The 26582-nt window shown below is 47.2% G+C and overlaps 2 protein-coding genes across 2 annotated transcripts in view; one reads left to right on the top strand and one right to left on the bottom strand.

Moving 5' to 3' along the window:
- BNIP5 (BCL2 interacting protein 5) overlaps positions 1-1337 on the top strand; it is a 13335-nt gene extending 11998 nt beyond the window's left edge. The window contains exon 11 of the mRNA XM_007467295.1: positions 1302-1337. Within this exon, the coding sequence (XP_007467357.1) occupies positions 1302-1337 (36 nt within the window). The remainder of the gene's footprint in view (positions 1-1301) is intronic.
- A 7725-nt stretch (positions 1338-9062) lies between these two features.
- PNPLA1 (patatin like domain 1, omega-hydroxyceramide transacylase) overlaps positions 9063-26582 on the bottom strand; it is a 38321-nt gene continuing 20801 nt past the window's right edge. The window contains exons 2-7 of the mRNA XM_007467294.1: positions 22646-22878; positions 21065-21130; positions 19916-20125; positions 18980-19040; positions 11728-12294; positions 9063-9145 (exon numbers count right to left, since the gene is read on the bottom strand). Of these exons, the coding sequence (XP_007467356.1) occupies positions 9063-9145; positions 11728-12294; positions 18980-19040; positions 19916-20125; positions 21065-21130; positions 22646-22878 (1220 nt within the window). The remainder of the gene's footprint in view (positions 9146-11727; positions 12295-18979; positions 19041-19915; positions 20126-21064; positions 21131-22645; positions 22879-26582) is intronic.

Below are 26582 nucleotides of genomic sequence, written 5' to 3'. Positions count from 1 at the left end.
ATCCCATGTCCCCTGCATCGGCAGGTGGACTCTCAACCACTGCACCACCAGGGAAGCCCCGAAGATCTTCTTTTAACATTTTTGGTAAGGCAGGTCTAGTGATAATGAACTCCCTCAGCCTTTTTTTTTTTTTTTTTTTTGGCATGGGGGATCTTAGTTCCCCGACCAGGGATCAAACCTATGCCCCCTGCAGTGGAAGCTTGGAGTCCTAACCACTGGACTGCCAGGGAATCCCCCATCACTCACTCTTTTGACTGGTTTCATGCTTTTCCTAATAATCCCCCTTTCCCTGAGGCTGTAGGATGGTTCCTGTAGAGATAAAACTTAACACTGATTTTGTTTTTAATCTGAATTTTCTGTTGGACTCTGATAGAGATCTTCCCACTCTTTTCAAATTCTCTTAAGATGACCTGCTTACAAACATTTGACCAGATCTATAGTGCAGAAACTACTGAGTGGAGTTGTGATTTTAAAGGAATGAAATGTCCTATTGGTGTTGGACACATAGGACCGGAACTTCTATATCCAAATTGTCCCCTGGGAAACCAGACCTTTATTGCAATGATGTCACCATCACTCAAACCCTTTGTCTTCTCCTCCTGGAATTACCTTTAGAAGCCATGTGATAAGACTCTCAAGAAAGCAGGTCTTATTTCATGATACTTGTACCGCATCATTCGAATGGTTTTCCTAGTGGAAACTCCTCGTGACCTTAGACCTCTCTTTTCTCAGACTCACTGTCTTCTCCTGGAGAATAGGGATAATTTGCCCTCTAAAGTGGGTTAGGTAATAGCTGATGGAGTGATCTGAGTTCTTTGTGAAAGATATTATAGAAGCATCAATTCTGACACCCTCAGTAGTCCTAACTCCATCTTCTGGTTTTACTAGCCATTCCTTCATTTATTTATTCAACCAATAGACACTCAGAGCTTCCTATGAGCCTAACTGTGCAGGGTGCTATGAGAGCCTGTGGAAGGTTCTGCTAGTGGAAAAGGATAGAATGTTTACTGATAACAGAATTAAATATCAATTAAATGCCAAATTAGCACTAACTGAGGTCAATAAAGCAAGTTGGTTCCGGGAGCCTTCCAGGAAGTAGCAGGTATTGATTTTGACCTTTGAGGATGGAGAAGCTATAGATGGGGAGAAAGGACCAGGAGGACACTGCAGGCAGGAGGTACTGCATGAGCAAAGACCCAGAGGTGGGAGCTAGTGGGTTAATGAGAAGTCTGTTGTTATCAGGGTGGGACCCATACATAATTGGGCTATGGCTAAGACCTGTGTTCTTTTTCTCCTCCCAGAGCGACACAAATCCTCAGAGCCAGAGTCCAGACTGAAAGCTATGCTTTGCACTCAAGTTCCCTGAATTATCCAAACATCGGCGGCTTTAGCCGGGAAACCCTGAAGATGTCCCAATCCAGTGATTCACAGACATGACTGAAGACAAGAGTGGGCAGCCATTCTGCATCCTTGCACCGTTGTGAGCTTGTCTCAGTGGAGAATGCAGAAATGTTCCTCCGCAAAGCTGGAGGCAGAGGCCATGGGGGGAAATAGCACTGGACTGGGAGTTAGGAGACCAGGACTCCCCCTCTGCTCACCTGCCCCAAACTTGCTGCAAGACCCTGTCCACGTCCCATGTTCCCTCTCCTCGCCAGACCTTGGATTCTGGGCTGGATTAGTGACCCATCAGATCTCTTCTGGCTCTATTATGCTGAAGTCTCTCTAAAGAGAGGTAGTAAGTGCTTTCACTCTGTGGATAAACATACCCACCCCACAGAGCTGGAGGCAATCTTTAAGTACTGACCAAATGAATGAATGGGGGGAACTCCTGAGATCTAGGCAATTTTGCCAGGCATTATCTGGGAGGCCTTGGTCCTCAACTGGAATTGTACAACCAGTGGTTCTATCTCTAAACTGGGAGCTAGGGAGGAAATAGGGGAGCTACCTCAAAAGGCATTGGTCCAGAGCACTGGACCGGGAATCAGGGCCTTTGCATTCTGGGGCCAATCCCAGTGTGTACTGCCAACTTATTTCCCCATTTTTTTTTTAATCATGTGTTTTCTTGATCCACCAGGGCTGAAAATATGCCTACATCATGTAGAAGGCCTGTTGATACTTTCTTCAGATGTTGGTTTTAAATGTCCTAGTTTTAAAAATAAATTTTTGTTTAATCTCTCACCAGAATGTCCACATGCACTTAACAGATGGGCATCTATGTTTAACACATAATTTATTCAGTTGGCTGCACTGTAGGTGTCATTCAGATATGCTTGTTTGGAAGACCAGGAAGTGTTCTGGCCTCAGGGACACCTCCTGATTTCAAAGCACAGTGACTGGCGCATCAAAAAACAACTCATTAGTGTTGTTTTTGTTGTTATTGTTGTTGTTGTTTTTAAGGCATAAAAAGGAGAAAGGAACTATTAGGGTTGCCAAATTTAGCAAAGAAAAATGTGGGTGGCCCAGTTAAATTTGAATTTCAGATATACAACAAATAATTGCTATGCTGGGGGCACACTTACACTGGGTAATTATTCGTTGTTTATCTAAAATTCAAATTTAACAGGGTATCCTGTATTTTTTATGGCAACCCTGGAACTAATGCAAGAACAATTCTCTAATTACCTCAGAGCATCTGGGCCCTAAATACAGGCTTTGAGTTAAAACAATAGTTAACATTATATTCAATCCTCCCTTGCACACCAGGGAATAAGTGTTCCTGAGTTGTACAAGGTTGAAATCCTCCCTCCCCTGGCTCACGTGTCTCAGGGCCTCTGGGCACATAGGCACCTGCAAACAGCAAGACCTTCCTGGGGAAAAGGACTGCAGCCAGCAGGGCTGCTCCACATAACTCCCGGGTGCTTCCCTTGACTGGTCTGGGCCGCAGAATTGGAGAAGGCAGAGGGTACAAGAACACCTGAGATCTGATTCTTCTCAGGCTTCTCCAAGGTACACTTAGGTTCCTCCAGGTAGAACCATCTGAAGGCGGCTTGTGTGGACTCTTGTTCCCTGACATGGTCCTGTTAAATGTAGTTTCCACCCAGGCCTCTGTGCCATAGCCTCCCAACCCACCCACCATGGGTTAAATTTGCATGTGTCCTTCTCAAGGGCCACAGTTCAGGGCTGTCTTCCACCCAGTCCACCGGGGTTAGCATTCTAGGATTTGTTAAGCAAATGCATCTGAGGCCTGTGGGCAGCCCAGGCTTCCTTACTGGGTCCGGCTGGAGCTAGAGGTTATCCACACTCTGGGAAGCAGTGAGTTATTATTATTATTTATTTATTTTGCTGTACGTGGGCCTCTCACTGTTGTGGCCTCTCCCATTGCAGAGCACAGGCTCTGGATGCGCAGGCTCAGCGGCCATGGCTCATGGGCCCAGCCGCTCCATGGCATGTGGGGTCCTCCCGGACCGGGGCACGAACCCATGTACCCTGCATCGGCAGGCGGACTCTCAACCACTGCACCACCAGGGAAGCCCTTTTTTTTTTTTTTTCTTTTCTGGACAGGCTGGAAAAATTGAGGTAAAAGACGTCTTTTTTTTTTCTTTTAATAAATTTATTTATTTATATTTGGCTGCGTTGGGTCTTCGTTGCTGCATGCGGGCTTTGTCTAGTTGCAGAGAGAAGGGGCTACTCTTCGTTGCGGCGCGTGGGCTTCTTGTTGCAGTGGCTTCTCTTGTTGCGGAGCACAGGCTCTAGGTGCATGGGTTTCAGTAGTTGTAGCACACGGGCTCAGTAGTTGTGGCTCACGGGCTTAGTTGCTCCATGGCATGTGGGATCTTCCCAGACTAGGGCTTGAACCCAAGTCCCCTGCATTGGCAGGCAGATTCTTAATCACTGCGCCACCAGGGAAGTCCCAAAGATATCTTTCTTGTGGACCATTTTCACTTGGGTGTGAAGAGCCGACAGAGTCTGCCCTCATTTGGGCCGGGAAAGGGGAGGGGAGGGGACATAAAGCTTCCCGTTTCCTCTACAACCATGGGAGGACTCCGTGAAGGCCAGGGCTGCCCACTCCACCCAACTGCACCACATAATCCCTCGGGAGCTTGTAAAGGCTGCATGCCAGATGAGCCCCACCTGGGGACTTCCATGAGTGGCTGAGGTGGAGCCCACTGGTTCCAAGTCAAGCCTTTTGTACGCTGTGTGAACAAAAAACAAGCAACAGAAGAAGATGTGGTCTCTTGACACCACAGGAAACAGGAAAGGGTGTCCATGGCTCAGCTCTGCCTGACCGGCAACAGTTTTGCCCTGTGGATGAGATCCTGGGGGGCTAGGATCTTGAAGAAGTGAACTCAGGCTAGGTTGGGAGGAAGGCCCAGAGGAGCCCAGCCAGCTGGGAGGAGGCTGTGCCGCTCACTCTTCAGTGCCCGTCTGTGCTGACGTCCATCTGTCTGTCCAGAGCAGAGTAGTGGAAGGACTGCAGGGAAGCTGGGAGGATGTTTAGACAAGAAGGCTCTTGCCTGGGGGAAGCAGGACCCTCTACACCAACAGGTGTGGTAGTGGGTGGCACGCAGGTCCCCGAAAGGCCTGGGGTGAGAGGAGGGCGTCTGAGAGCAGCGGGGAGAAGCCTTGGCCTTGCGGCCGTCTGGTTCTCTCCCGTTCCAGCTCAAGTTTTCTCTCTCGGCTCACAGTTTCCTAGAAAAAGGACACAAATTCATCATTTCTAAGACCCGAATCAAGGACTTCCCTCCCTTTATTTCCACTGAGAACACTCCTCACAGATTTATATGCCTTGGGCATCCTGAGCAAGTAGGCAGGCTAATACGTGGAAACTGGAAAACTCAATTTATACCAAAAGCCAGTTCGAGGGTTCACTTTATTATACAAGGGTCTTTTGCAAAAGGAGGATTCCATTTGCAGAGCAGGAGTTGATAAAAGAGTGTTTGAAATATTATTCAACTTGCCAAAGTCTGGTTGGTATTTGGTTTTGCAGGAAGAGGGAAGAAGTGGAGTGGCCTCCAGAGTGCGGAGGACAGTTGTTCAGACTGCACACTGCCCAAGGGTGCACTGCCAATACAAAAAAGGGTAAGCACTTCACAGACATACTTACATGTCATTCATACAGCTTTCTAGCAGTTGGCAGTCAATTGTTCAAACGAAATCAGTGTATTATGACAACATTCAAGCAGCTGGCAGTCAAGTTCTGAAGGAAGGGGTGCTGTTTTCTCAGTGTACAAGGCATTATATGGGCTAGGGTTGGCCCTGACTGTGACCAGGAAGAAGCAGGTGGGGGTAGAAATGAAGGTGGGGCAACAGGGCTCAGAGGTCACCACAGTATCCTGGGACAGAACAGGCAGTGTCCGGTCTCCAGGGACACGCTGGGGAGTTCCACACCTCAGGGCAGCTATATTCCTTGATCTGGCTGGGATGAGGCCTGTAGGTGACCCAAACTGTCTTGGAAGTGGAGAGCAGAGAGAAGTCGAGTGGGCAGGGAGCAGACCTGGATGTGAGAAGTTGAGGTTAAGCACATGTGAGGGGAAATGAGACAAAAAGGAGCAATTGGAAGCCCTGATTTCCAAGCCCTCCTCCACCTGCTGTGTGACCCTGGGCAAGTCAATTGCGCCCTCTGGGAAACTGCAGGAAGACACCTGAAGAGCTCATCTTGGAGAAATGTTGGGATGTGGACTTGCACATTCTTGGATAATTTTCAAATATGACTGTGTCATTCTGTTGTTTAAATCCTATGATGACTCCCCAGTAACAAAGGTGAAGTTCAATCTCGTTAGCATGGCACATAAGCCAGCCTGACCTACCCCCTGCCATGTTTCCAAGTGCACCTCCAGGCCTCTCCTGCCCAAATGGAGGAACTAGACTAGACTCTGTGACTTCTGATTCTCACTCCAGTGCTCCTTCTACCCCAGGAGACTGTACCACTTGGTCAACATCAAGATTCTGGTGACAGACGATCTGGATTCAGATCCTGGCTCTGCCATCTACCAACTGTGTGACTTTGGGCATGTTACTTAACCTCTCTGTGCCACAGTGCTTGGAACATAATAACTACTCTATAAGTTTTAGCCATTATTAAACTCACCTTTGAATTAATAACTTTTAATAAGTTACTAATTCCATAGTAACTCAAAGGAGGGGCTCTTTAATGGTGGAAATTTGGGGAGTCTGACAGACTTGGCAGCAATTAGAAGGATGTGGGTAGCAATCAGCAAGGTGGACCTCCTCCTTTTCCATTTGTAGCCTGTAGGCAGTCTCTCAACTTCTCAATCTGTCTCTCTACCTTGAGGTCAGTTACACAACCTGAGTCCGATGACCACTGAGAAGAGATAAGACTAGCAGAGGAAAGCTAGGCTGATATATATATATCTAGCCATGCTCCAGGAGAAGGGCATATCTGGCATTACTGCTGGTCCTGGAAATAAAAGGGACAGGGAGCAGACTTGACCCCAACCTGTAGCCTAAGCAGAGCTATCCCAGCCAACTCATAGCCCTATGAACGAGAAGAAAAAAAATAAATGTTTGTTTTGTACTCCACTGAGATCTTGGGGGAAGAGGGTCATTTGTTATACAGCATTATCATAGCAGCAATAACTGACTAATACAACCCATACCAGAGTATGGATTTGAACTTCTAATTTAAAACATACACACACACATGCACACGCACGCATGCACACACGCACGCCCATTAATGTATGGGAGATTTACCCTGAGCTTTTATTCTAGACTCTTTCCTCTGCTGGGAGAGATATCAGCTGGGGACCAGGAATTTACACAGGACTAGCCTGTGGATGTGACAATGTCTCTTGTGATTGTAGTTTTGGAACAGACCTTTCCTCTTCCTGGACCGCTCCTACTTCTCTATGCCTAATATTTTTAAGCCTTTTTTCCCTGCCCATTAACCTTGTATTTGAACTCAAAGCATGGAATTGCTTAAAATCAATTGGTAAATTTCCCCCAAGCAGTTTCATAACCTGTTCTATAAAGGAGCACCGCACACAGGATGTGTGACCCACTGACAACAGTGTTTTCCACAGCTTATGAATGTTGTTTTGTTTTGTTTTGTTTTTTTATCACAGCCTGCGTCTTTATAAAGCACCTTGATTCCTAGAAGTTTATCAACCAAGGTAGCTCTGGCTGAACTGCACAGTTCCCAATGCTCTGATGTATGGGAAGAGGCCTGGCTCTGGAATCAAAGACCCGAGTCTGGACCTGGCTTCCAGAGGGCACTCCTAGCTGCAGGGAAGCTTCCCCACACCCATGGCAGACCTGCCTACATCCTCATGACCAAACCTGACCCTGAGCTTCTAGAGACAGACTCAAAGTTCAGGGAAGTTTTGGGGATGGAGACCAAGGAACAGAGTGAGACTAATCCCAGGCAGCAGTGATCCTACAAACCCGAGAAACCACCAGCTTCCCTCTGGGTCCTACACCCTTGCTGCCCATCCTTTAATCCAGAAAGTGACACGTAGGTCTGCCCTACTTGCTGCAGCAGCTCTGAATTTCCTCCCCACCATACTGCTTCCTACCACCCACCAAGTACCTACTTGCCCAGATTTTGCAGTGGGCCTATGGCTGCCAGGGTGAGCCTCTGACCCTCATCTACCTGATACACCCCTGTGCCTACCCAGGGACTCCCACCCAGGACTGGATGTCTCATAGAAAGAGTTAGAAATTTTTCCAGCCAATTAAGGCTTGAAGCAAATTAAATAGCAAGGTCTGTTCCATTCAGAGAATACTCCAATAATCCTGTGAAATAACTGTAGGTGATACCTGGCTTGATTTGGGTTTGAGGCTGGCATTTTGAATTTGTGAGTGTGTATGTATATATGGATGTGCCTTTAAAAACAATTTTATGGTTCAGTAAAAAAATTAAGATTTGGTTTATACGGGGCTCACAGTTTGGCAAATTAGTTGGTTTTACTCTTGTCTTTGGTCTAAAGTTCAACTTTGGGGTAAATTCTTGAAAGTTTGGGATCAAGTTGAATTCATCTTTGATATCCCCAGAACCCAGAAGAGTGCTTGGCATTTAGTAGGTGCTCAGTAAAGGTTGACTGATTAAATCAACAACAGTCTAATATAGTCAAAAGCTATATAAGAAGCAGGCCTACATTGGTCAGGACCGTTAGCTGTAGGTTGGCAACAGTTAGGAGCGCTACCTGTTGAGTCACATGAGCACCCACCTGTTTGTTTGTTTGTTTAATATTTATTTATTTATTTGGCTGCGTCAGGTCTTAGTTGCAGCACGCGGGATCTTTGTTGAGGCATGTGGGATCTTTCGTTGCTGTGTGTGGGCTTCTCTCTAGTTGTGCCTCAGGCCCTGTTATCTGCAACTGTGGCCATAGAAAAACTCAGCCACTGCCAGAGCTACCCCAAGGCAGGAAGGGATGAGGTTGGGGGGCAGAAATACCCTTGATTCACCCTCTGATCTCCTGCTGCTGCATTCCACTGGCTAACCCCACTGGCATTCAGTCAGCAAAGGAGTCTGGGTATTGTGGTTCCCAGAGAGGAAAAAACAAACAAACAAAACAAACAAAAAACAGCTCCCCAGGCCCTCTCCCAGTCACTGCAAAGACAATAATGGAGTACATGTTAAACAACCCAGCAACCCAGACAGTTGGTGCATATTATGAAAAAAGATTTTCTGGGGACAATCTACAACATAGGAATATTAGCCCTCTTTTTATGCTGATAGAAAATAATTTGGATTAAGGGAAATTTTTGGTAGAGTCTCTTAACTTATACTGTGCAGGATCCACCAAAGGCTAGAATGTAGCATGCCTGCCAGCTCTTTTGAACGGAGACATCAACAGAGAGTCAGGTTCAAGGAGGGGTACACACTCTCCCACTGCATTTAGAGAAGGTACATTCCCCAGGGTGCACAGCAGGGACTGGGGGGAATGACACTGTCAGCATGAATAGGCTCATGTCCCACACGTTGCCTTCACTGAGGAAGAGAGAAGAGGGAGTGGTGGTCTGCGAACGGCAAGGGGATGGACTGAAATCACATCCAGAAAAGGAACCCAGTGCTCCTTGGGCAAGAGATGGAAAATATCACGTAGCTGGGCCCTCTCCCCTGACCAAAGGAAAGAACATGTTCCCAACTGAGGAGACATTTACATTGCATAAGGCTTGCTCATGGTTTCCTTCCCATTAGCCAGAGGCACAGTGCTTTTGGAATTTGAAGAAGCACAGGGAGCTACAGCCAAAAATGAAAATATAGGAGACATGAGTGAGATGCGGTTGCGGAGGAGTACTTAGTCGTTTTTGAAATAACAATAGGAAGTAAGTGAAATGTTCAGAAACGGTAAAGAAATTTTACTCTCAAATTCTCGTATTTGGGAACAGAATCATGTTGGATTTGACTCAGATCCAGGGCAGTGACATTTACAGAAGGTCTGAAGCTAACCCTTGATATAATATTATCGGCAATTCCCTCATAAAAAGCAGCCAGTTGTGTCAGGGAAAGTTTTCAAGAAAATCCCCCACAGGGGTCTAAACCTTCTAGCATCTGCTTTATGTAATGCTTTGTGTCTTTCTTGCTGGAATAGGAATAGGAATAGGAAATACAAATAGTTTCATGACAATTGTTCTTAAGTAAGCTCCCTTTTTTTGTTTGTTTTTTTTTGGCTTGCGGGATCTTAGTTCCCCAACCAGGGATTGAACCTGGGCCCACAGCAGTGAAAGCCTACATGCTAACCACTGGACCACAAGGGAATTCCCTTAAGTAAGCTCTTTGCATGTTTCTGATGAGTAGGGGGATATATAACACATGAATATTAATATGTAATTATGTAATACATGTAAATAAAAATAATATAGAATAAATTAATAACTTCCTCTTCTGAACTTTTTTCATTTGGGGACCTGCTGGATATCCCTCACTCTCCCAAATCTATTTGTGGCTCCTTTGTTTATGGATTTTCCTGGGACTTTTTGCAGCACCTCCCGCCCCCAACAACAACATGGCCACTGCCAAATGACTGCTAACATGAACCCCTGGGGCTCCACTCTGCCCAATTCCTACAGGTGGCCTAGGGTGTCACTGCTGAGACCAGCTGGAGGCTCCAAAAGGATGCCTCAGCCTCAGCACTACCGACGCTAAGGGCCAGGCAATTCTTTGTTATAGGGGTTGAGCATTGCAGGATGTTTAGCAGCATCCCTGGCCTCTCCCAACTAGACGTTACCCACTTGGTGACAACCAAAAATGTCTCCAAATGTTGCCAAATGTCTCCTGGGGGGTAATATGGCCCACAGTAGCAAACCACTGGGCTATCCATACCCTCTGTCTACCCCCAATATGAGTGAGGAACGCCAGCTCTGGGTCCAGGAGTTCTCAGGCCCCTGAAGATGGCTGCCTTTAAGCACAGGTGCGATAACATAAAATAAATGCATTTCATGTAACAGGGAAGAAGACAGCAGGTGAAAGACTTTGAACAACTTTCTGACTCTTAATGTTCTGATAGCTTTGTCTCATTGTTAAAAGAATCAAAGCGAACCTATTCAAAAAGAAAAAAAAGAAAGAAAGAAAGAAAAGAAAAGAAAAACAAAAAAAAGACAAAATGAACCTATTCGAGAGAAAGGGGGGTCACCCCTGACTCAGGGCAGATCCACAAAGAAGGAAACCTTGCTAATCTGTGCTACTGTTTATCGTAATAACTATGGAAGTTTGGCTGGTGGACCATGAGGACCCTACAACCTGGCTTCGGTACATCATTTGGGCCCCTCTCCCTTGGTCCCCACCCAGACCACCCACAGTGGCCAAACAGGTATCTTCTTCATCCTGAATGTACCTTGCACTTTCCTTCTCTGCACCTGAGCTCTGGAATAAACAAAATCTGAAATGTTCTTTCTACTCTGTCGGATCCCACAAACCACAATTGTCAAAATCTTGCCCATTTCAAATCACCTGTGACCTCCAAGAAGCCTTTCTTATCTCCCCAGAGAGATGTGATCTTATTCTCTATTAATACCCTCAACACTGTTTTTGTTAGTTATATAGTACTTAAGAATTCCTTTTGCGTTTTTGAGGTTGGTATCCATGCCATTCCCTCTGTTGGAGGGGAGATTTCCTGAGTGAGGAATTAAGAGCTGTTCATCTTTGCAGCCCCCAGAGGGGTGCTTCACCCGTAGTAAAGAACCACTTTTAAAAAATACTATTTCAAATCCATAATGGACTAGCGCTTTTGTGAAATACAATATAAATGAATTAGTAGGAAAATGACCAAGCTCTTGGATGTCATAGCTCTACTGTATTGCTATAAACATTTCTAAATGCATGCTCTCACTTTCTGTACTCATTTCACTATGAACTAGTAACAGATAATTCAGGGACTGGCACTGGTCCACAGACCCCTTCTTGAGTAGCATTGCCCCGGCACAGCAGCTTTCACAGTAAAAAATCTACTAGAGCAGCCGCTCTCAAATGTGGAGGGCTTGTAATAATGCAGACAGCTGGGTCCCACCCCTAGGATTTGTGATTTAGTAGGTATGTGGTAGGGCCTGAGAATTTTCATTTCTAACAAGTTCTCAGGTGGTGCTATTGCTGCTAGTTGGGGAGCACACTTTGAGAATCACTGGACTAAAGGAGAAAAAAAACAAATGTCAAGTACACTGCCCTCTCGTGGTAGTCTGTCCTCATAGCAAGTAGAGCTGCTAAAGTTACGGGCTAACTTCACAATGCACCCCTCTAAAGCAACTGTTATCAGCAACCATGTTGTTACACACTTGCCAACGGGCTCCAGACATGAGGAAGCTGTGAGAAGCCAGAAGGGTCCATACCTTGGGGCTGTTCTGGGCCCAGTTCCTCCACAGGTGGCTGTGCAGGTGATGCTGAAGAACATTGGGGCAATGTTGGAGATGTCCCCACAGCGGAAGGCCCCAGGGACGTCCTGGATGACATAGATGACTGGGGGGGTGGGGATCTGGGTGGTGATCCAGTCAGTTGTACCTGCTGTGATGGTGATACGGGTGACAGCCCAGGTGTTGAGCTGGGGAGGAAGTGCACAGCTGGGAGTGATACAGGTGGCAAGTCAGTTGGAGAATGTGATGGTGATGAGGCCAGTGGCGATGCAGGTGGTGAAACAAGTGACTCCACAGGCCACTCACATGTGGATTCAGGTGTCTGCACAGGTGGGGACAGAGGTGGACCATGGCCACCTTTTCTTTCCCCTTTGGGAGCCCATTGTGTGTGAAGTTGTCTGGATTCTTCTGGACTGGCCCGCTCTGTTTGGAGGCTTGGTTGACAGCGTTCGGGGCACTCGTTGCCAAGGGCGAGTTCCATCTGGCAGTACACTTCTACCCAGGGGAAAATCACTCTCTTGGAAGGAGAATTAAGGTAAGCAGCATCTAGGAAAAACAATAGCGTGGGGTCACAGGTGGCATTACTAACCCCTAGCATCAGCATAGTATTTGCAAAAAATCGTTTCCCAGATTATTCTCATAAACAAGATTAGTGCTTTTCATTGTTTTTGTTCTGTTTTTGCTGCGCTGCACAACTTGCAGGACCTCAGTTCCCCGATTAGGGATTGAACCCCAGCAGTGAAAGCCTAGAATTCTAACCACTAGGCCACCAGGGAACTCCTGGATTAGTGCTTTTCAATGGCCTTTCTTCACTTACTTGAATTTATATTGAATATCTGATTGTGGTTTTTTTTGCAGTATGCGGGCCTCTCACTGTTGTGGCCTCTCCCGTTGTGGAGCAACAGGCTCCGGACACACAGGCTCAGTGGCCGTGGCTCACGGGCCCAGCCGCTCCGCGGCATGTGGGATCCTCCCGGACCGGGGCACAAACCCGTGTTCTCTGCATCGGCAGGCGGACTCTCAAACACTGCGCCACCAGGGAAGCCTTCTGATTGTGTTTTGATCCACTTATTCAATGGATACTTATTGAGCATCTAATATGTGCCAGGCATTATACCAGGCACTGAGGAGTTGAAGAAGACAAAAATAGACCTCTTGGAGCTTACAGTCTAGCCTGGGGGCAGGCACTAACCACGCCAATAACCTCAAGTTTTAGCCAAGACAAGTGCTAGGAAGTGAAGAATGTGGTCCTAGGAGAGACGGGAGCAGGGAGGGCTTCCCAGAGGGAGTGACGTTTGAGCTGAGACGTGACAGGGGAGGGGTCCAGGGGGTGGTCAGGGTGGGATGAGGAGGAGCATTCCAGGCAGAGCGAACAGCACACACAAGGGTCACAGGTTCGGGGGAGCAGCAGGAAGCCAAGGCCCTGCGAGGTCAGTGTAGGTGGAAGAGGGGTGGGCATACTTGTGATGGGACATGGGGCTGAGGAGACCACAGGGGCCAGACCATGCAAGGCTTACAGGCGGCATCAAAGACCCTTGGTTTGGGCTTCCCTGGTGGCGCAGTGGTTGAGAGTCCACCTGCCAATGCAGGGGACACGGGTTTGTGCCCCGTTCTGGGAAGATTCCGCGTGCTGCGGAGCGGCTGGGCCTGTGAGCCATGGCCGCTGAGGCTGCGCGTCTGGAGCCTGTGCTCCGCAGCGGGAGAGGAAAAAAAAAAACTTCTCCTTTTCAGAAGACACTGTTAAGGAGTTGAAAAGAGAAATCACAGACTGGGGGAAAATATTATTTGCAAATCATATTTCTGATAAAGGGCATTTATCTAGAATACATAAAAGCTCTTAATAAGAAAACAAACAATTCCAGTTTTTAAATGGGCAAAAGATGGGAATTCCCTGGCAGTCCAGTGGTTAGCACTCTACACTTTCATTGCTGAGGGACCAGGTTCTATCCCTGGTTGGGGAACTAAGATCCCACAAGCTCCCATAAGCTGTGTGCAGTGCAGCCAAAAAAAATAAAAATAAAAATAAATGGGCAAAAGAGTCAATTGAAAGGGCTCCCAATGGCCAAAGGTGGAACACTTTGAGTAAGAAAATAAATAAAGTAGGACTGAGTAATAACCCACAGTACAAAATAAGTATCGAGTCCATATTAATATAAACAAATGATTGAATAGGCAGAGAAAGAGACACATCTCTCATGATGAAGAACTCGCAATAATTTCTGTAGATACTCGGCCCTTAGGGAAGTGGAGAATAACTCCCTGCTTCTTAGTGACTTCCTTCCAAAGAGCACAGTATGGAAAGGAAGAGTAGATTTACAGTGGAAAAACCTGACAAACACCACCTCACAGCATGTACCCTTGATACAACGTGATGAGAATGGCACTTTGCCTCTGTGGTCTTTCCCCCGCAAACCCACAACCCCAGTCTAATCATGAGAAAAACACCAAGCAAATCCCAACTGAGGGACATTCTACAAACTATCTGGCCAGTAGGTCATTAAAAACAAGGAGAGTCTGAGCAACTGTGACAGACAAGAGGAGCCTAAGGAGACAGCACAACTAAATGTGATGAGGGATCCTGAATGGGATCCTGGGTCAGAAAAAGGACATTAGGTAAAAACTAAGGCAATCTGTATAAAGTATGGACTTTAGTTCGTAACAATTTATCAACATTGGTTCACTAATTGTAAACAATATACCATACTATGCACCAAATGATTTGTGTACCATGCTGTAACATCTAACAAGTGTGAGACCTAAAACAATAGGGAAACCTAGATGTGGAGTATATGGAAACTCGCTGTACTATTTTCACAGTTTTTCTGTAAATCTAAAATGACTCTAAAAAATAAAGCCTATTAAAGGTCTAGGGGAAAATGGGCAAAAGAGTTGAACAGACACTTCACCAAAGAATATATCTGAACAACTAATAAGCCAAGGAAAAGATGCTCAGCATCATTAGTCATTAGGAAAATGCAAGTTAAAACCACAATAAAATACTACCACATACCTAGTAGAATGGCTAATATTAAAAAGACTGACCATACCAAGTGTTGGTGAGAATGTGGGGAAACTGGAATTCTCATTCACTGTTGGGAATGTAAAATGGTACAACCACTCTAGAAAACAATTTGGTAACTTCTTAGAAAGTTAGACATACATTTTTGGTATGTTTCTCAGTCTGTACATATCCAAAAGTATTGAAAATAGGATCTCGAAGAGATATCTGCACACCCATGTTCATTGCAGTATTATTCTCAATAGCCAAGAGGTGGAAGCAACCCAAATGTCCACTGACGAATGAATAGATAAAGAAAATCTGCTCTATATGCACGATGGAATATTATTTAGCCTTAAGGAAGGAAATCCCGTCACATGTTACAACATGCATGAATCTTGAGGACGTTATACATGAAATAAACTAGTCACAAAAGGACAAATACTGTTATGATTCCACTTACATGAGGTACCTAAAGTATTCAAACTCATAGAAATAGAATGGTGGTTGCCAGGGTCTAGGGGGTGGCGGAAAAGGAGAGTTGGTTAATGGGTGTAGAGTTTCATTTTTGCAAGATGGAAAAGTTCAGGAGATTGGTTGCACACCAGTGTATGTTTAACACTACTGAATTGTACACTTAAAACGGCTAAGACAGTAAATTTTATGTTATGTGTGTTTTACTACAATTAAATATATTACATTTTATATTAAAATATTATATGTTATACATATATTTGTAGACGTATATACATTACATATTAAACATGCATCCACCATATGATTGGGTCATTCCATTCCTGGATATTTACCCAAAAGAAATGAAAGCATTTGTCCATACAGAAATTCATGCATGAATGTACATAGCAGCTTTATTCATAACAGCCCCAAATTGGATACAACTTAAATGCCCATTAACAGGTGAATGGATAAATGAACTGTGGTATATTCATTCATACAGTGGATTGGAATGCAAAAAGGAATGAACTATTTATACCACGCAATGATATGGGTGAATCTCAGAATAATTATGCTGAGTGAAAGAATGCAGACAAAAAAGAATTCATACTATAAGAGTTCATCTATCAAAAACTCTAAAAATGCAAATTAATCTATAATGACAGAAAGACATCAGGGTTTGCTTGGGGATGGTGGGATGAGGGAAGGTGGGAGGGATCCCAAAGGGGCATGAGGAAACTTCAGGCATGATGGATTGTTCCCTATATTGATTGTGGTGCTGGTTTCACAGGTGTGTGTGTCTGTGTCTGTGTGTCTGTGTCTGGGTCAAAACTCACCCAATTGTGAGTGGGAGGAAGGGAGGGAGGAAGGTCAGTTTGGCCGGGCATGGCTGGATATGGGATGGATATTTCAGACATGGCATCCTCTGAGCTCCAACCTCACCATGTACATGTGTCTGTGTGGGAATGTGGATTTTCAAGGATGCCAGCAAGCAGTGTCCTTCCCTTTGGTAGAAGGCTGCTGTCAGGGGAGGCCAAGGGTGGAGAGGGAGGCTCACCTGGTGGCAGGAATAATTAGGTAGATGTGAATCCTTAGGAGGGAGGAGAAAGAGGATGCCAGGATGTGAGCTGAGGAGTTGAGGGTGACACCTTGCAGGTGTGGCTTCCTACCTGAGCTGACCCCCTTTCAGAAAGCAGGCAGGAGGCTGGAGCAGACTTCCGTTTTCCGTTCCCAGATGGTAGGTGGGGATTTCTCAGGCTATGTCAGTATTTCCTGCTTGCATCTGGTGCCGGGAGAAAACTCCAGGCCCACCAAACCCAAGAGGATTGAGGTGCTGGAGCTGAAACTTGCACTGAGAAAGCCACGCACACATTTGCAAATTGGAAGAGGAAGCAAAAACAGCTGGCAGCCAGCACGTGTTTTTTTCTCCCTTATGAGTTGTGTCTGTCTGTTCCTACTTGGAGTGATTCCAGGGCCATTGGGGAAAACCTGCCATCCTCCATATACTGCCCCAATTCAGGAGTGGATGCCTGCAATGCTACTATTAGAGTTTCATCCTTGGGTTTAAGACTGCCGTTCATACCTGTGAAAATGTCCACACCAGCTAAGGGTGGAAGCGGGGAGGGTGAGAGGGTAAGGGGCTACTGAGAAATGGGGGAGACTAGAGATGCTTAACAACCCACTTTGTAAGTCTCCCCAGGGCTTGCCCTGAGAGGAAGAGAAAGGAAAAGTTCTAGGTGAGAGACAGGTATGGAGGCAGCCAGGTAGCCAGGATGCAATCTGAGGTGTAGCGGGATTTCCTGGGGCAGGGAATTGGTGTCTGCTCCGAGATCCAAGAACCAAATCAGGGGCTCCCCAGACCTCAAGCCCTCGATATACACCATCACTGAGGAAAGAATGGAGGGGCTCCCCACCTGGGGCAGAAAGGACCACAGGCCCTAGCCAGACCCTCCTATTCCCTAAGCTCTGTAGGTGAGACCTCATCTCCACCACCAACCCCCACTCAGGTCATCCTCCTTTTGGACACTGGGGGCTCGGCTTCACAGCTGTCACCTGTGAAAATGTGGAAGATGGGGCAGTTGTCAGAGGACAGTCAGGGTTAGGAGGAGTCTGTCTGCAGAGAGGTCAGAGGGAGCAGTGGACTGGATTGACCGCGGCTAGGAATAAAACTCAGAGGTAGGTTCCACCATCAGCCACCTTGTACAGATGAGAAAACAGGCCCCAGGAGATGAATTACTTGCTCAAGGTCACATAGTTGGCGTGTCAAAAACCAGGATCTAAACCCTTTTTACAGATTTGGAACTAAGACTCAGAGAGGGAGAGTGATTTCCTGGAGCTCACACAACTTGGGGGATGGGGATCCTGGCCCAGGGCTACTTGCCTCCAGAGCCACATTCTCTCCATCCTGTGTTCCTGCTCCCTACCCCGCTAGTCGGGAGAATGGACCCAGGAGAAAGTAAAGAGTTAGGACAGCGGGGCTTAGGAAAGCAGGAAGCAATTTTTTGGCTGCACCACGCAGCATGCAGGATCTTAGTTCCTCAACCAGGGATTGAACCTGCACGCCGTGCAGTGGAAGCACGGAGTCTTAATCACTGGACTGCCGGGGAAGTCCCAACAGGAAGCAATTTTGAAGAAAAAAAGTGTACATATCCTATAAGAAAAACCTCATTCAACCCCTTAATCTCACTCCTTAAATATATTTTTTAAACTACATACACAAAAAGTTCACCACAGCATTGTTTATAATAGTGAACATTTGGAAACCCAAGAATGATCAAAGTATTCTGTACAACTGTGATGGAGTATTATACAGGTGCCAAAAAGCCAGTTACAAAGACCATATGGCAACATGGAAAAAAATTTATGATGTAACATTAGGTAAACACCCTTTGATCCAGAAATCCCTTTTTTCTGGAAATATGCTCTGTGGAATTAATTCTAATATAGAAAAGCATTTTTTCTTTCCTTTTTTTTTTTTTTTTTTGGCAGTACGTGGGCCTCTCACTGTTGTGGCCTCTCCCATTGTGGAGCACAGGCTCCGGACGCGCAGGCTCAGCGGCCATGGCTCACGGGCCCAGCCACTCCGCGGCATGTGGGATCTTCCCAGACCGGGGCACAAACTCGTGTCCCCTGCATCGGCAGACGGACTCAACCGCTGCGACACCAGGGAAGCCCTTTTCTTTCCTTTTAACAAAGATGTTTGCATGGCCTTCATGGAGCTAGCGTGTGTAGTGCATGCCGTTGGAATCTTCCTTCCACCCAGATAATGCACAGAGGATACACAGGGGTGGGACCATGCTTTCCAAACCAACTTAGGGCAAGGGCTCTTCTCTCTCTCATTTGTTGATCAATATGTCACTCAAAAGTCTCACACAAACATAAACTAGTCACATCTAGTTCTACATTAACAATACTGTTTCACTGGAAAGAGAATAAAATGCGAGAAAATGTAATGATATGAGAATGGAATGCTCCAGGGAGATATGAGCTATGTATTTCCTAAGCATAGTTTTTAAATTCAGAAATACATTTGTACAAAAGCCCTAGACACTGTCCCATCAGTGCCTAAAGCCCCTTTTCCACAGTGGTCCTAATTTATGGCCACAGTAACATCTGGACAATGAAGGCTGTCAGGTCCCTGTGCCCATTTCCAGCTCTCCTGGGTGAAGAGCACCTCCAGTTCACAAATTGGGGGGAAATGCTCCTCTATCCAGCCCTTCTACTTCCTGTCTTTGCCCCACTTTCCTCCTCTTCCTCGGGGCACCACATGGTACTTACTCAGCCGCCTCAAGTACGAAACAGCATCTTCGTACCCTCTGTAGTAATAATTGTGCAGGATCTGCAAGGTGGGGCACCAGGAAAATAAATAAGGCTTTTGCAGCAGAGAGACCCTTAGTCCCCTCTCCCAAAGCAGCTGCTTTCATTGCTCTTAAGCTTTATATGATGAGCTTTTCAAAATGTGCCCATGCTTCACTACCTGCTAAGAACAGCTGATCATCAGCTTCCCCTGGGCCGGAGAGGGTGCGATGTTTATAGTAGAACCAGAGAAGGTGCATTTGGACAGTATAAAGAGCAGCATTTGGAGACTGGGTTCAAATCCCAGTGCTGCCACTTATTGGCTGGGTGCCTGGGTGAATGTAACCTCTCACAGCCTCAGTTTCTTCACTTGTAAAATGGGAATAATAACAGTATCTATCACAGAGGATGCTGGAGGATTACACCAGATATTGCCCACAATGCCTTTTCTGTAAAAGGCCAAACAGTAAATATTTTGGGCTTTGTAGGCCACATATAGTCTCTGTCACTTCTTCTTCTTGTGTTTTTTTTTTTTAAACAATGCTTTAAAAATAGAAAGTCCATTCTTAGCTCACAGGCTGTATAAAAACAAGTCATATGCTGGATTTGGCCCTTGGGCCATAGTTTGCTGAACCCACACTGCATGTCAAAATGGGAGAGTTCAGCCAACATTGCTATCAGTGGTTCTGAGATCATCTCATTTTACAGGGGAGAAAATTGAGGCTGGGAGCACTTAGGGCCCTTGTTCAAGGTCACATACCCAGCTGGCAGCAAGGCCGGGATACAGCTTTAGGAGGAAGTTTAAGCGATCATTTGAGATGGACTGAATGGGCCTCATTGGCTCCCCCATCCCACTCCAGACCCCATCACCCTTTCAGGCTCTCCTTGCCCACCCCCCAGGTCCCTCCTGTCTCTTACCACCAGGTCTGGGGGGAACAGGGCATGGGTCATCCTGGCGATGTTCTCCAGGGAGAACTGGAAAAAGCCATTGAACATGTGGAAGTCACAGAAGATGGTGGGGCAGTCCCGCGGGCAGATGTCGTGCTGACCACTGAAGGTGGAGATGGTGATGGAGTCCGTCCAGAAGGAGCAGGGCTGCATGCCCGAGAAGCCCCCGTCGATGTACCGCTGCAGGGCAGAGGGAGGAGGCAGAGTGAGAAGTGCTCATCTGGGGTCATAGGTCCTCTCCCCGACTCAGGGAGAGCAAAGAAGTGGGTCCCTTGGGAGAAGCTTTGACGCCAAGGTCCAGGGGCATCCATACTCTGGATGAAGCGGGAACGAAGGCTTCCCTGTCACGTTACCCCTCATGGAGTCCCTCAACAGCTGAGGGCAGGGCGGGGGAAAGGAGCTCATCCACAGGGCCTTTTGAGAAGGTGCACATGTGGTGGGTCTGAGTAGGTTGTGAAATAGCCCTCCTCCAGACTGCCCTGGGTCCAAGCTGCCTCCCTCTGTTGAGGTCAGACACGCTCAACACCCTCCAGAGCACCCCTGACTACGCTGTGTCCACCCTCAAGTCCCTTCCCCTCTTGGGGCTTCTGTTTCCTCAGCTGTGAACAAAGGATCACAGACATTGAGGCTCTAACTCTCTGGGTGCCTGCGAATTAAATGAATGACATGCAATACGGGGGTCCATCTGATTCGTAATCTCTGGATCTCATTTTCTCTATACATAAAATGAGGAGAGGGCATGGGTTAAATCTTCCTACTCAGAGTGCTGTCCGTAGACCAGCAGCACTGGCGTCAGCTGAAGTTGATTAGAGGTACAGAGTCTCAGACCTACCGGATTTTCCTACTGGGGAAATCTGGCAAACCTGTGGAGCCTTGACTTTCTGGGTCCAGTAATGTGTTGGTGGGTCCAGAGAGAAGCCCAACTTAGGGGGAGAAGTTCTTCTTAAAGCCCTAGAAATCTATCTACGCTGGGAATTCTGAGTAGGAAACCACAAGGATCTTTTCAATTCTTGGTCTTCCCACTGAATTCTGAGACCACTCCTCCCAAATGTGGGTCACAGGGGCCCTGAGGCACCCCTGGATCCCAGCTCACCCCCCCTCCCACACTGAGGTACTTACCACGCCGCGGTAAGTTGGAGGAATGAGGCCGCAGTACACAGGGACAAAGCAGCTGCAGTGCAGGGCCTGTGGGGGAGAGGACAGGGTTGAGATGCCCAAGGTCTGGGGGCTGGGTGGGGAGGGATCACCTGTGGGCATGTGGGCCACCGTCAGCCTGGCCCTCCTTAAACCCAAGGTGGAGTCACTGCCCTGGGAAGTGGAGCCCCAAGTTCAGCTCCTGGCTGGATCCTTGGTAACCTACTTGGTCAGGCTGGGCCGGATATCTCAGTTTTAAAGGGAGAGAGTGGCCTCAATGATCTGCAGGGCTCCTTCTAGCACCAAATTTCCATGAATCCAATGGGATTCAAAAACCATTAATGTGTGTCTGGCCTGGGCCTGGAATCAAAGGAGGGTGAGATGCCCACCCTTGGGAATGCTCAGAGGGGGACCAAGCAATTAGGTGACAGTACATGGGGTGACTGGTGCTGTGATGGAGGTAAGCATGGGCATCGTGGTCCCAAAGAAGAAGCCCCCAACCCAGGGGTTGCAAGGCAGGCAGGTGATGAAGGAAAGTTCCCTGGCAGGAGTGACTGGAGTCTCACCAAGCAGGTGAAGTAGGATGGGAAGGAGGGAAGGGCATCCGGCACGAGGCAGGAGGCATGGCAGGTGCAGACACAGAGGCCTGCTTTGTGTGATTTGCTCTGGTTGGCATGGGTAAGAGTAGGAGGTGGTGGGAGAGGGCTGGGGAGAGAAAAGTCTTGAAGAGCTGGGTGCTAATAAACCCAGGGGACATGAGGTAGCTGGAGGAGGTAACCATGTCCCTGCCTATTCATCCCCAACCCCCCGGGTCAAGGCCATGCCAGTGTGGGGATGTGAGGATGGGTGGCGAGGGTCTTGTATTCAGAGGAGGGGAGGGGATTGGAAATACAGGTGGAGGGTCATGCAGCTCAACTCTTGCCCTGAAAGAAAATTGGACATATCCACAGCACTCTCCAGCAATAATAAGTCATAACTAAAATGTTTATTAATGAGCTTAGAACAATGCACTGTCAAAATCCCCTTTCCTAAGTGTTAACCCATTTAGTGATAACACAGTCCTTTTTATCAAGGACCAGTGGAAGAGAGGGGGTGGAGGGAAGCTGTTCCCACAAACTGGGAGTAATTTAGTGGGGAAACACTGAAGTCCAGGCCCTAGAGGAGCCATGGGACCTCTGTTGGTAATAAAAACGGGCCTCTGAGAAGCTGCAGGATTAGAGCAGAGGGCAAGACAGAGGCAAAAGGAGGCAGACTCTAAGTGCTGAAATGTAGGATGGGGAGCAAGTCTGATTAGTTTTTGGCTTCTCTGTGTCCATCTTGTCTAACAGCATGCCTGACACAGAGAGATAGATGCCAGGAGGGTGAAGGGAGGCAAAAACTAGGGGGGCAGAAGGCAGAAGGATGGAAGTGAGGCAGACAAGTGGACCATCCCAGGGGCCCGTCAAGAGAAGCAGAGCCAGCCTCTCCTTTCCTGTCCCAACTCCCTGGGCTCTGCCCCCACTCCCTGGCCCCCACCCTTATCCCTAGCCCCGCCCCCACCCTTATTCCCAGGTCCCGCCCCCTTGCCTCGATGAGCTCTTCCTTGGATGTATATTCTGAAACCACAACATTCTCTCCATCCGTGAACCGGGTGAGGCTCACGTGGAGCTTCCCCGTGGCGACCTTGTAGGAGTCCTCAGGCAGGACCCGGTACAGAAACTGCCTCATCATCTGCACCATCTTACAGGATGGGGACAAGGGCCCCAAGAAGAATTTCTTCACCTCGGTCACAACCACACTGAGGACTTGGAGGTACTCATCTGTGGAGGAAGCAGAGAGGAGTGGGAGCTCAGCGGCCCTCGTGGCAAAAAGAGGTCAAGGGCGATTTCACCATCTCATCCTGCATCCAACAAATGGGGAAGCCTATCATTCTGATGCAGGGAAGGTCTCAGGCATCAGCCTGTCATTCTGCACACAAGGAAAGCAAGGCACGGAGGAATGAAGTGACTGGCTCCAGAGAGCCCACAGCTAGTCAGGCGTCCAGACTCCTTCCTACTGAGGGCAGAGGACCACTTTTCTACCCCAGATAGCTTTCCCTATCACCATGCCTGAAGTCCACCACCAGACTGCATTCTTTCAAGTCTTAGAGGCTTTTGGCCCCATATGAGATTCCCATTAAATATGGCTGAAAGCCTTCACCAGGTGACACCCTGGGATGCTTGCTTAGTGCTGGCAAAGTCTGTGGGGCTGCTGACCTTGAGGCAGGGGAATTACAGGGAGGGGTGAACTTGGTCTTGAAGCCATTGCATCATCTTCCTTTTATGGCCCCTGGTACAGGCCTGAGAGGGAGAAGGCCCTAAATTACAGACCCAAGGCTGTGCTGCAGGGGTTCCCAGGAGGGCGAGATGAACCTTCTGTCTCCTTCTGAGAGGAGCACAGCCTGGGCACATAAGGGCCTACACGTGCCAGATGGGGCTTGGAGGGCAGATGCGTTGTCCAGGGGCTGGCAGAGGAAGGTGTAACCCACCTGTCCCCCACATTCCCCAGAATTCTACCAGGGAAGTTAGAGTTGTAAGCTTAATAAGAAGTGCTATCACAGCAATACTGTGAGGTAGGTATTTCTATCCTCATCTTACTCATCAGGAAACTAAGGTTCTGAGAGCTAATATAAGTTGCCCAAGGTCAACCATCTAGTAAGTGTACAAAGTGGGATTTTAACCTAGAGTGTGTGACCCCGGAACCCATACTCCTTCTGTTACAGTAAGCTAAAAGCTTTCAGAGCTGGGACTGTACCTGCCTCTGGCCAATTGCTGCTAATTTCTACCTTGTGCAAACCCACTAGGAAAATCAGGAGCAGAAATAGCTCTGAAAAGGACTGTTAATTTTTTAAACAAATATTTAATTGTAAAACATCATATACAGAAGAACTTTCTTACAATTAGTGTCATGCAGCGAGAGCTACCTGGGAAGTTGTGCAGTCATGAGCTCTTTGCCACTGGAGGTAACCAAGCAGAGGCAGGACAAGTACCTCAGTCAGAGAACTTATCAAAGGGATTCCTGCATGGGTGGTAAGGGCTAAGATTCCTTCCAACCCTGAGATTCTGGGATTCTCATGGGCACCTGACAATAAATCTGAGAAGCCGTCACAGTGCACGTCACTTTCCTGTTTACAAATAGAGCATCTGAAGCACAGAACGTTTAAGTGATTTGCCCAAGGTCACACACAGCAATCTGGGGACAAACCAAAGCTAGGGATGCTCTACTCCTCTTGCATTTTACCATTCACAGATTATTCCTCATTAATCCGGGGAACGGGTAGGATAAGGAACTTTAGTATCATTTTATAGATGTAGAAGCTGAGGCAGAGAAAAGCTAAGTGTCCTACCTGAGGTCAGACAGCCAGACAGTATTTGTTCTGACTCCAGACTCCACCTTCTTTCCCTGAGTGTTGGACTTATCCCAGAGGCTGAGCAAGCCTGGGTTGCCATGGTGACGGCTTTTTCTCTCCAACAATCAGAATCACAACTGCCTCTGTGTAGTAGAGGCCGTAGACCTGATCAACAGAGCGTCTTAGTCATCACTCCCTTACAGGGGAGGGTGCTCCTGGCTAGCTGGGAAGGCCCTGCAGTTTTAGCAAGGTTAGCTTTACCAAGTACCAACTTGTACAAACTGTTTTGCCTCAAGGGAGGGCAGCAGCCAACCCCCCAGTAGGTTATGAAGCAACTGAGCATTTTGATACCAAGGTGTTGGGTCATTGAGTTCTTGCCCGCAAGACCAGTCAGGATGGGGAGTGGAAACAGGGTGGGGACTCGCTGTTTTGGAAATTCTTAATGAGCAGCTTGAAGTGGCCTCACAAGGGTTGGTGGCCTTTCCCACAATGCCTCAGAGCCAGGAGCACCTGATTCAGCTTGCCCGTACACTCCTGGACTCCCAGCAGGAGGCGCTTGCTGGGACCACTGGAAGGAAATTTGTTCTCATTGCACAAGAAATACATGTTCATTGTGGGAAAAAAAAATGTTTTTTTAATGCAGATAAGCAAAAAGAAAAAAATTTTAATGTCTTAGAATCCCTCCACCTAGAGATTAACATTCGGTATATGTCTTCCTAGTTTATATATTTTATATTTATTCTTACTTATAAGAATACTTATATGGAGTCATACACTATTTTGTAACTTGCATTTTACACCTAATAAATCATGTCTTTCCACATCAATAAGTAACCATTTATAACCCAATTTACGAGCAGTATGGACAGCTATTGTAAGGTTATACCATTATTTATTGAGCAGGTCCCCAACAGGGTTGGCTATTTAGTTTCCTTGCTTTTCTAAACAATGCTGCAATGAATAGTCTCTTGCTAAATTCTTTGCCTGTGTCCTTAATTACTTTCTGTAGGATAAATTCCTGGAGATGGGAATGTTAGGTCAAAGGCATGCATATTTAGTCTTATAATACTTACTTAAATCATTGCTTTTGTATATTATCCACTTACAGTCAACTCTCAGCTATATAGGGATGGTAGCGGGTGACAGGGACAAAGCAGTGGCCAAGATAACACAGACATCTCCTATATACTTACATCTGAAAAATGGTGCTATCTGGAAATTAGCAAGGTAGACAGGGAGGAAGCGGGTGGGAGATTGCCTGATTTCTCCCACTCAGGTGCCCAGTTTAGTACTCTTCCCTGCTGCTCACCGGGGCTGTGTACCAAATGATGCCTTTACCTCTGTCTCTCCTTGCTTCTCCTCAGGTGTCTCTCTGTGCATCTCTGTCTTCAGAGTCTCTATCTCTTTCTCTCTCTCTCTCTTCCCCTCTCTCTCTGTCTCTTTCTCAGAGAAAAACAACTAATCTTCTGGTTAAACAAGTCTCTGTTGATAGAAAGTCAGGTGTTAAGCATAGCAATTGCTGGAGGTCTACCAGGAGGGATAAATTTAGCTTGTTTCTTTACGCAACTCTATTCTTTCCAGCACCTTCTCCCGTTTAAAGGCCTCCTTCCAAGCTGCAGGCTGCTGGGCTCTGAGACACAGTGTCCCACAGTGGCCAGAGCAAGTTGGGATTTAAAAGCAGCACTGTGGGAACTCAAGGCGGGCTGCTCCCACCCCCAGCCCACACTTACCACATCCACTCCTGCTCCCTCCCACCTCCTTTCACACCTTTCTATTATCTAATTGCCGGTCTGTCTCCCAAACCCAGGAGATTCTCCGAGGGCAGGTGTTTGTGGTGCTTCTCTCTCCATGGCCTATCACTGCGCTTTGCCCATGGAAGACCCTTCAGAAACTTTGCTCTAAGCTGGGAACTCTTCAAGGGGAGGGATGGGCCCCACTCACCTACACCCACTAAGCCTCCCACAACACTTGGTGGGTGCTTGGTGTTTGTTCAGTATGTGAACAAAGGAAAATACAAACCCAACAAAGCAAGCGATGGAGATGCTTACAGGGAAGAGTTACTTGACTTAATTACCCAATAAAAACTTGAAGGCAAGATCATTACAGATAGATGGATAGATAACAGGGTTAACTATA

Source organism: Lipotes vexillifer, unplaced genomic scaffold (genome assembly GCF_000442215.2).
Source record: "Lipotes vexillifer unplaced genomic scaffold, Lipotes_vexillifer_v1.1 scaffold528, whole genome shotgun sequence".
NCBI classification, from domain to species: domain Eukaryota; kingdom Metazoa; phylum Chordata; class Mammalia; order Artiodactyla; family Lipotidae; genus Lipotes; species Lipotes vexillifer.
The sequence above is the reverse complement of the archived record's forward strand: the minus strand, read 5'-3'. Positions and strand labels throughout refer to the sequence as shown.